The sequence below is a fragment of the Jatropha curcas genome, chromosome 11 (assembly GCF_041381405.1).
Source record: "Jatropha curcas cultivar XTBG-Jc1 chromosome 11, XTBG_Jcur_1.0, whole genome shotgun sequence".
NCBI lineage: Eukaryota > Viridiplantae > Streptophyta > Magnoliopsida > Malpighiales > Euphorbiaceae > Jatropha > Jatropha curcas.
In genome coordinates this window covers 12,748,027-12,759,144 of record NC_143161.1, presented here as the reverse complement: position 1 = coordinate 12,759,144, position 11,118 = coordinate 12,748,027, and the positions used below count along the sequence as shown (strand labels likewise).

Genomic DNA, 11,118 nt, shown 5'->3' with positions numbered 1-11,118 from the left:
GTAACAAAAATGAAAATTTTCATTTGGAATTACTAATTAAATAAGTATTTTGAAATGATGACTGTCAATTGAGTGTTTGTAGAGGAATAGGAATGAAATCACGTAATCCTATTCTGATTCTATGCAAAATATAATATTTGATCCTAAAATAAAATTAGATCTTATTAAATCATGGTTAAGTCTCTAATAAATATTTATATTCTATCACCAAGTATTTTAACTTAAAAGTTGCACTAAATAAATCTGTTGTATTAATTATAATTTAGAGGGACATTTTATTTTTCTATTGTTCAACTCCTTTCTTCTAGTAGTCTCTCCCTTTCTTTCAAACCCTAGAAGCTCTCTTTTCTTTCTCCACGGCCGGCCACCGGTGGTCACCCATTTCACTTTTTTTTTTGTTTGTTTTTTAAATAATCATCAGATCTATAGATTTGAGTTACTGTTGCCAAATATTGAGATTTATTATTACTCATATTTTGAGATTTTGTTCTCAGATTTAGTTTTGAGTTATTCTTGTCACCATTATGGTGATTTTGTCTAGTGTATTTTGTTATTTGGACAGTTATGCAGAAAGAAGTGCAAATCTCTTCTCTAGTAGAAGGAAGAAATTTGAAAGTTATCAGATCATATCAGACTTGTAGAAAGGCTATGGAATCGAACATTGACCATGAATAGCCACTAAGTAGAGCAAGCGATCACCTATGGCATAAGTACTCTGTCAACTCGATCAGATACTTCAAATCAAGATTGTGTTTTTATTTTTATTTTTTGTATAAGTGATTTATTATTAGACTTTCTATACAAAAGTATAAAAACATATTGATCTGTATCTCATATTTATATACAGTTTCCACTTAATGAAATTTCTAGTTTGATTTCTTTAAAAAAAAACTTATGCTAAATAAATAAATCGATAGATTGTTAAATAAATATGATCAGGAATTTATGTTCAAGTTTTCTAATCCACAAATATATAATGCATTTTCTTTCATAATATGGTAACATTTATGCCTTGTGAACGGTAGAATGTTATACAAATCATCACTTATTGCCTCTCATTGTTGTTTTGGAATAATAAATCCATATGGAATTTACTTTATTCAAAATAAATTTGGTAAAAAATTTATTTGTAAAATGGAATTTTATATTTAATAAATTATAAAAATCATTCTTAATATATAGTTTTACTCATCTGTGAGTGGTGACGTGTCAGCCATCAGCAGGGAAATTGATTTTGATTAAGGTCTCATAAGTCAAAGAAAACTACATTGACGGGGAAGTTAAGCTATTAGTAGCATTGGATATTATTAGCTATAAGTTGATATTATATAGCTTTCAAAGCCCAGTTAATCAAGCTGCCTGATTCATGCATAATTAAGGTAATTAAGTTGATATTATAAGTTGATTGGTGATTGGTGATTGGTGATTGGTGATTGATAAATATTAAATATTTTTAAAATTAAGAACTAAAAGCCTTCATCTATAAATAGCCATGCAAGATTTCTCACACGTCATCGAAGCAAATAACAAGTTGTAGAATTATAATTAATTAAGCAATAATGAAAACTGCTAATTTCCTTGTAGCTCTTGCAGTCTTGGCTCTGGCATTCTCTTCTGCCATGGCTTATGACCCTAGTCCTCTCCAGGACATTTGTGTTGCAACCAATGATACCAAACATGGTGGTAAGTGTGAGCTAATTGTGTTTCTTTCTTTCTTTTTTCATCGTCTTTAAGTATATAACTAACTCCATTACTTTGATGCAGTGTTCGTTAATGGAAAATTTTGCAAAGATCCAGAGAAAGTGACAGCAGACGATTTCTTTATTACAGGGCTTAACGTTCGTAAACAAACCTCAAAGCAATTAGGAGTACGTATCACCCTCTCAACTGTAGATCAAGTTCCAGGACTCAACACTAATGCCTTATCCATAGTCCGCATTGATTTTGCTCCAAATGGCAGTCTAAACCCACCCCATTTTCACCCTCGAGCAGCAGAAATACTGACTGTCTTAGAAGGAACTCTTTATGCGGGTTTTATTACAGGAAATCCTGATCACCGCCTTTTCGCCAAAATCTTAAAGCCAGGAGATGCACTTGTGTTTCCACATGGACTCATTCACTTCCAGTTAAATATTGGCAAGACTCCTGCAGTCGCTCTAGCTGTATTGAATAGCCAAAACCCAGGAGTTGTTACTATTGCAAATACAATTTTTGGAGCTACCCCATCAGTAAATCCTGATGTTTTGACAAGAGCATTCCATCTTGATAAGGATTTAGCGACTAAACTTCAAAAAGAAGAATGGGTTGATCCAGATCAGCTTTATTAATTAAGTTTTTCTGCAAGCAGAAAGTTAATTAATATCCTCATAATCATTCACTAAATTATAGTAAATAAAAAGAGGATGCTTTCTCTTTTTCTTTCTTTTTTTTTTTTTAATCTCAAAAGCGAGTATTGTAGCAGAATAAGGACGAGGATGGTTAAATATATGCCTCTCTCCCCAAGTTCATGTTACATTAACTGATGTGTACTATTGCAAGTTGTTTAATTAATATATATTTGAATTTTTGGTTTAATATGACTTAATTAGTTAATTCCAACTTAGAATCTCGTATGAATAAGTCATTTTGTATTATTATGTCCAGAGGAGGAGGGAGGAAGGACTAGTAATAGCTCACTCGAGCTCAAAAAAGAAATCCAAATTTATTATATTAATTCAGTTGGATTTTTTTTTTTTTTTTACTCTAACACAATGACATTGAATTATTCGTTATGTCGGTGATTATTTCAAAAATTATTAAGTGTATGGCATAAATATGTAAAAAGAGTACTGAAAATAAGTGTTAAAAATCATTATTTAGAAAAAAGAAAAAGAAAAAAAGCCTGAACATCTAAGATTGACTGAAAATGGTAGACTAACAAAGGCAAAAGAGAGAGGGAATGTAAAACTTTAAAATAAGATTAGTTTCATACCAAAATAGTACAAATCTGGAAAGAAAAATAAAATGACAGAAACAGCTTTTGCCACAATAGTAATTTGTATTTGTCATGGAACTTATGCCTAATGTCACGACCCGACTCCATGGGCCGGACAGCACTAGGGCTCAGGCAAGCATAAGGCTCTCGAGGCTCGTAGTAAGCCTAATTACTCAACTTATACATTCCATACCATTTATAAAAAGTAACGCATACGACAAGGCCCAATTTAAATGCACAACCCTATAACTGCGGAGTTCAATAATATTCTGATAATAGAATAATTTATACATCCAAAATTAAATAACAGAAATATAAAGTTTACATTTATAACTCTACGGAGAAGATTGCAGAGCTTCCGTTGGATCGGCAACTTCCTACTACCTGAGAAGTTTGGAGCGAAGGGGGTGAATTTTGCAACTCAGTGAATAATAATAAATAATACACACCACATACAGTCACACGAAATGCGCCCTAATATATTGAATGATCACACAACAATCAATCATATGGCATAACATCAGCACCCACAAACAATATCACCTTCAAATAATCACATCACGTGGAAATTAGTCAGTGGAGTCACCGAACCCCCAATGAGCCATCCTCCCACATGGCTCATCCTCTCACATGTGCACCAGGGAGCCAATCCTCCATACTGGCCGACCGGTCTAATCCTCACTTGACCAGCCCTCTCATTGTTTTTCTATCCTCTTTTTTCTTTTTCATACCAACAGGAGGCAACCCGGTGGTCTCCATCCAATCTAGATCATCAAGTGCTCACAACAGGAGGCCATCCTGCGGGCTGCAATCAAATTTAGACTGTCCGGTGCGCAACGACGAGAAGCCAACCTATGGTTAACGGTAACGGTAACGGTAACGGTAGGTGCACACGGGGGCGCCGATCTCCCATTTACCCGGCTAACGGTAATCATATTGGATCCATATAACGGTACGGTCTCACAGTCCCATGGTGACCCACTTCATCCCAATTCCACACAAACAAATCACAATATATGCACAGCACAATTATTCAAACAATTCTTTCAACTTACTACACCAAATACATCCAAATATACAATTATGCAACATAAAATAAATATGAGCTTTAATATAAATATATATATATATATATATATATATATATATATATATATAAGGTTTGTAAAAAAATGCTATGCAAATGCATGTTGAAATGCATTATTTATTATTACTCACAGTGGTGGAGACCGAAGTTCTAGCTTTAATTCTGTCCTGGAGGAGCACTAGATGGACCCGGGCGATCTAAGAAATTTAAGAATGACACAAAACAAAAGTAACTATATCAGATAAAGTATTTCTTTACCACTCTTAGAATTTTATTTTATACTCTTAATTTTTCTACGTAATCTAATCTCGATATTAATTTCTTTTCTATAATAAATTTTATTTCTCTACCGAACTCTATTTTATTTATTTTCTTTTGAAATCTATTTTATTTTCTACTATTTTCTACTCTCTATAAATAATTAAATTTCTATAATGAATTTTATTTGCTATCAAAATTCATTTTATTTTCTACCGAAATTTCGGCAGCATCTCCCCTAAAAATTGGATTATTCACCTGTTAAAATATCAACAATTTATCTAATAACTCCAAACCACACAGCCCATTCATGGGCAATCAATCAATTCAATTTTCTCATCCTCCATCCGAATATCAATATCAACATTACCTATAATTCTCAATTCTTCATTTCATTCCATTCATGATATTATCATCAAAATTCCTCAATAAATTAATCAAAGGATTTTAAGTGAATCAACATTTATATTATAAATCAATACTGAAAATTAAATTAACTTAATTTAACTACTCCCAATTACTAAATTAAATTAACTAAATTAATTAACTACAATAATAAAATTAATTTAAGTAACTAAAATTATTAGCATTAATTTTATTACCCCAAAATATAATCTTTTGTCAAATTTTCGCAAGATCGAGAGTTTTTACGCGTGCCGGATCAAAGGGCAGTAACTGCCAGTGGCCAGATCCAACTGGCAGTGGCGGAGAGAGGCGGAGACAGTGGCGATCGGCCGCGGTGGCACACGATTTGGCGGAGGAGCGGCTGGCAGCGAGGCTTGAAGCTGGTGCTGCTGTTGTAGGCGAGACAGGCCTGGCAGAGGGCTGACTGTGGTGCGCGGAGGAGCTGCGGGACGTGCTGGCGCGCGATGGAGGCGGTGCTGACTGCAACTGGCGCGCGGTGGTGATCGACTGACGTTACTGGAGCTGCTGGCAGTGACGCAGACACAGTTGCAAGGAAGAAGAAAGGGAAAGAAAGAAAAAGGAAAGAAAGAAGAAGAAGAAGAAGAGAGGAGAGGAGGTGGCGCAGAAAATGGCGAGGGGAGGGTGAAGTTTGCGCTGAATATAGAGGGGAGAGGCTTCTAGAAGTGGTTTGGGCTGATTCAGTTCGATTCTGGTTTGATTCAGCCCAAATCTTGGTTTTCTTTTGATTTGCCGATTTTCAATTGGTTTTCGATTCGGTTTATCACTGTACAAATTATTAATTTGCATTTAAATAATTAAATACATTTCCAGGCTGTCCGTTTATTAAATTTAAATGGAAAATCTTTGAAAATAAAAATTCGGGTTATTTCAATACCTGTGCTATGCATAGTAAATATCTTTATCTATAATTTTAGAAATATTGTAATAATATTTTAAAATATATAATTTAATTAAGGAAAAATTTATAATTTAAATTATTTATACATATTTGTTAATTTTGTTGAAACTTGTTTAAATTGAAAGACATCCATTTCAAATTCAAAACATTAGATTAATTATATAAAAATTAATGTCTATAATAAAATTGAAAGAAAAGAAAATATATATTAAAACTCATTGATTTAATTTATGTTTGAATTAATAAATTTTCTTAGACGATATTAAAAATAATAAAATAAATAAAATAAAATGGACAATAAAGATTCAATCACAAACGTATATATATCATTCTTAATAATAATTTCATATAAACCGTTTTCCCTTATGATTGATCAAACTTTTCCTACTTTGATAGAGTGATAGAAATTGGAAGAGACAAAAATATATCAATGTTAAAAAGAAATTGTATAAAAATTATTAAAATAAAAAAAATGACCTTATCAAACCTCAAAGAGCTCTCTCTAATTATAGTATAGTAATAAACAATTAATGGTAATTCAATATATTATCATTAAAACTAATAAAGATAACTACTTATTGCAATTTTAAGAAATAAATATTGAAACATTTGGATATTCATTGTTAATAAAACTTTTAATAAATATTTTCACTGTTAACCTTCTCTATCGTTCTTTTAAATATAAAATTTTCATTCATAATAATAAATAATAATTATGATCAATTATAATGATTTTCAATATCAATATTATAATAGTATTAATTTAAAGATAAGTTATAATACATATTAATATGATAATCAACATCAAAATTATGGTAATTTTTTAATTAAAATATAGGTTATAATATTGTAATTTTAATTATTTAATACATATTAAAATGATAATTAAATAGCAATTAATACCAATATTATGTAATTTTAATTTAGAAAGATAGGTTACAATGTCATAATAATTATAATTATTTAGTAATATATAGTAATTATGATAATTGAATAATAATTAATATCAATATTTATATAACACTATAATTAATAATTAAATTCTATGTGGCACTATTAAAATTTAAGAGTCCTATGTGGCATTATAATCTCATGTGTCATTACCAAAATTTAAAAACCTTATGTGACAAGAGCAAGGGAAGAACATTCATTTAAAAAATATCACATGTCAGCTTCTTGAAAAAAAATGCTTACTTTTTATATATATATATTGATGTAGGAATAAGGGGGAATAATGAAATTTTCAATAGCGCTCTTAATGAAATTTCCAATAGCGTCCTTAATGAAATTTAGAATATGTTAAAATAACTTTAGTTCTAGTAAATTAGAAAATTACATTTTATCAGTTGATAGAATATAATTTATTAAAATTATTTTTTGCTGTTATTTCTGTGTTCTTTTGTTGTTTAGGATCTTTTAATTTCTCTAGCACTCTTCTCTTGTCTTAAGAGAGGTTTCTAGATTGGTTCTTTTGTGTTGCTATCTTGATATTTCTTGTTATCCCGAGCAAGGATTTGGGTGTATAGGATAAGCCTATTGGCTTGGGTATAGTTGTTCGGTGGTGACAAGTTTTTCTGTTAACTTTCCTAATGAAATTATTATCTGATTGCTGATATAAAAAAAAAAAAAAACTCATAGAATTAACAAACAAACGTATTTTATGGCATGTTGTAAAATTTTGCACAATGAATGCTAAATTTTATTGCCATCAATGTTTCTCATGAATATTGTATTTATCAATCTTGATAAATTTTTATTGAATATTGCCAGTCAATAAAAATTCTCATAAACAATTCATCAAAAAGAAAATAAAAAGTTAGGCATGAAGGTCAAAAATAATTTATAACAATTATATGGTACACATATCCAGCATATTATATATATATATACATATATATATATATATATATATATATATATATATATAGTTAGGGTATAACTAGGCAGTGGCCGCGACCTGTTGAGACTACTCAACAAGTAGCTCCTGATACTCCTCAAGCATCTATTCCTACTTGTATCAATCCGATATGGATATATTTATATTTTTTACTTTTATGATGTTTGGGCGTCAGTATCATCTTCGTCAGATTCTAACTCGTCCACGGACAATGATGATGATGGAGAAAGCATAAAATCCGCCATTAAAATTAAAAGCAAAGCAAGTCAAAAGGCTAAAGCAAAAGCAAAGTTAAAGCAAAAGGAAAAGAAGAAAAAACAAGTAAAAGAGAAAGTAAAAAAGAAAAAGCAGGACAGCTCATCGTCCTCTTCTTTATCCTCTTCCTCAGATACTTTGTAAAGAGCATCTTCAACAGTAAAAGTCAAGGCACAGTGGCAGACAATCCACTATTCATCCACAGTAAAAGCATGATGACAGACAAGATACTGTACATCAATAGTAAAGATTCCATATTTTGTTATTTAAAGAGAGCCTCTCCTCTTTGTGAAGGTATAAGCTTAGATTAGAGATAAAACCCTTACACTGATACTCTCCCTTCTTCCTTCAACGATTATTGTAAGGATTCAAGGTTCGAAGTTCATTGTAAGTTAAAATCTAGTTTGAGCTTATCATTAAAATTTTAAATTGTATATTTGTAAATTTAAATTTTTGTATTTAATAGTAAATTTTATAAATTGCTACTATTCTAAGACCGTGTTGACGGCACTATTCTTCTTCTCCCTCCACACTCTGACTTAATTCTGGGGATCCCAGGTTAAGGTTGCAGGAACCCTAAACCATAAAAATTTGTGTAAATGTTGTGTTGATAAACATAAGTTGATAAACATAAGTATGCTCTGTGGATGCGGCTTAGTCTGATCTTCCACATCAGAAATATTGTTTAAATTGATTTACTTCAGAATCAACATACGGGTAAAATTAATTAAATGAATTATATTTATATATTTATAGATCCCATTGATCATAGCATTTTAATTTGTATGTATATTGACCTTTAGTAAATTTTAATTCAGAATCAACATACTGATAAATTGGCTTTTGTTTAAATCGGTCCTTTGTCTTTTTGTTGGTATCAGAGCCTGGCGATTTTAAAATTACTATTATCTATATTAATAAAGAATCTATTTGGACTGCTCATAGATGGTTTTGGGTATGCCTACTGAACCCGTCTGATAGCCATAGATTGAAGGCTGAGTTAGGGTATAACCAGGCAGTGGCCGCGACCTGTTGAGATTCTAAAATGGATCCTTTATTATGTAGATCTAATAGTAGTGTTAAATCGGAAGACTCGGATTCTTCAGAAATTAAAAGGGTCATAAATAGGAATAAATTAATTTTGCAAGATTTTAGTAAAGCAATTGATGAATGGGAAATTCCTAAAGTGGATAAAGAACAAATATATAAAGTTTCTAAATTTAATTTATTTAAAACTGATTATGTAATTAAAACTGAAGAAAGAGATTTTCAATTAAGTAAACCTTTTGAAAAGATAACTCTTTTGTCTTCTAAAACGTTACAACATCATAAAAGTAAAAAATATAAATATATCCATATCGGATTGATACAAGTAGGAATAAAACCTCTAACCAGAGAAGGATTAAACACTAGTATTCTTGCTATGGTAAGAGATGCTAGATTCTTAAATTTTCAAGATTTTTTATTAGGATCTGTCGAAACTAGTCTTAGTGAAGGGCCTATTTCTTTTGAAGTATACCCAGATATGACAGTTTCATTAAATGATTTAAACATTTTAGAAAGTATAGTTTTAGAAATTAAAACACATAATTATAAAATGAAGCAGGGATCAATTCCTATCGCTTTAATTTATAAAATTCATTATAAAGCCATGAATTCAGCTTTTGGTACTAAATATAAATTACAACCTAAAATTGGGGAAACTAGATTTCTTCAAACAGATTTAACTAAAACAAATACAGTAATTCCTAAAACCATTCAATGGAAAGATATAACACTCCCAGATGAATGGATTTTGGAAGGAGTTGTGCCTCCTCCTGTCACAGAGAAAGTAAAACCAAACATAAATTTACAAAAAATTGAACAATTTGAAGATGGTAAAGTTACATTAAAATTTAATAGAAGTCAAAGTATGAGGTATACAGGGTCATCTTCCTCTGTAACTACAGATAAAAATGATAAACCTACTTCATCTATACCTTTTGTTATATATGCTAAGTATAAAGAAACTGAGCCTAAACCAATAATTCAAACATTAGTAAAACCGAGGTATTCTACCTCAGATATTCCGAATTTAAATCCATCACTTAAAATGAAAGGTGTTGATTATAGTAATTCTATTCCACAGGCAGTTTATAATCCTGTAGATAATTACTTAAACCAACAATCCAATTTGGTAAATTCATCTCCAGAATCACCAACAGCTTCAGCTATAACTGAAAATGTTAGTGATATAAATAGAGAATTAAATGTTCTTAGTAAAGATGATATTGAGAAAAGTTTAATAAAAGAAATATCTAAAACAAAAAATTTAATTAAAATGAAAAAGATATTAAAAACTTATACTTTTGAAGAATTAAAGTGTGAATATTTAAATTATAAATTAAGTAACCAAACTGAAATTAAATTCTTTGATTGGTATAAATTAATTAAAGAAAATAAAACTAATAAAAGTTTAAATCCAATAACTATTCGAGATAAAAGACTAGAATGGATAGTAAATGAACAAACGATAAAAAGTGATTTTCCTCCTAAAACTATTAGTAAATTAAAATACCAAAGTAATGAAATTATATGTGCTCCATATAAAATTGCTCAAGAAAATGATGCAAATAAAAAAGTAATTGAACAAAATAATTTTAGTAATGCTAGTCTAATCTGTTTAAATACACAGCTAAAAAGACTTGAGAATTTGTTAGAAGATAAACCAATTGTAAATGACAATGTAAAAGGTAAAGATAAAATTAAAACTCATATTTTTAAACCTTTTCAAATTTCACAGTCTACTCAAAAAGAATTTGTCAATAAATTAAAAGACCAGTTAAGTAGACTTGAGATTCGATCTGAGACTACTACTCAACAAGTAGCTCCTGATACTCCTCAAGCATCTGTAAATATTTTGGAAGAAAATACTAATTCTGAGATTAGTGAACCTGACTCAGAAGATATTAAAAAATTTGAAATAAATCCTATAATCCATAGAGAAATAGTAAATAGGGCACCAGACCTAGGAATAATTGATAAACCTAATACTATATCTCAATTTAAATATAATGCAACCACAATATATGAATGGAATATAGATGGACTTTCTGAATATAATATATTGAGTATTCTGCAGCAAATGACTATGGCTGCTAATGCATATAAAACTCAATCAATTATTTCAGATAGAGCTATTGCAGAAATCATTATAGCCGGGTTTACAGGACAACTAAAAGGTTGGTGGGATTATCACCTAACTGACCAACAACATTTAGAAATCTTAAATTCAATTCAAGTAAATGATGAAGGTGAACCTATATATGATGAGAATGGTGAAG

At 30.2% G+C, this 11,118-nt stretch overlaps 1 protein-coding gene and 1 long non-coding RNA gene across 2 annotated transcripts; one reads left to right on the top strand and one right to left on the bottom strand.

The window, feature by feature from the left end:
- The first annotated feature begins 1,523 nt into the window (after positions 1-1,523).
- LOC149492597 (germin-like protein subfamily 1 member 13) lies at positions 1,524-2,465 on the top strand. Its single transcript, XM_089716408.1, has 2 exons — positions 1,524-1,683; positions 1,765-2,465. The coding sequence occupies exons 1-2, from the start codon at positions 1,560-1,562 to the stop codon at positions 2,325-2,327; spliced, it is 687 nt and encodes a 228-aa protein (XP_089572534.1). The 5' UTR covers positions 1,524-1,559; the 3' UTR covers positions 2,328-2,465.
- A 474-nt stretch (positions 2,466-2,939) lies between these two features.
- Positions 2,940-5,351, bottom strand: LOC119369922 (uncharacterized). The gene is made up of 3 exons (XR_016318718.1): positions 4,922-5,351; positions 4,193-4,258; positions 2,940-3,358 (listed from the first exon to the last, which is right to left on the bottom strand). It is a non-coding gene; the product is annotated as an uncharacterized LOC119369922 (long non-coding RNA).
- Positions 5,352-11,118: the final 5,767 nt, after the last annotated feature.

Excerpts from the sequence above, each read along its gene's own strand:
- LOC149492597 (XM_089716408.1), top strand. The coding sequence starts at position 1,560 with ATGAAAACTGCTAATTTCCTTGTAGCTCTTGCAGTCTTGGCTCTGGCA. Across the intron at positions 1,684-1,764 it reads CAATGATACCAAACATGGTG|TGTTCGTTAATGGAAAATTT; the intron begins GTAAGTGTGAGC and ends ACTTTGATGCAG.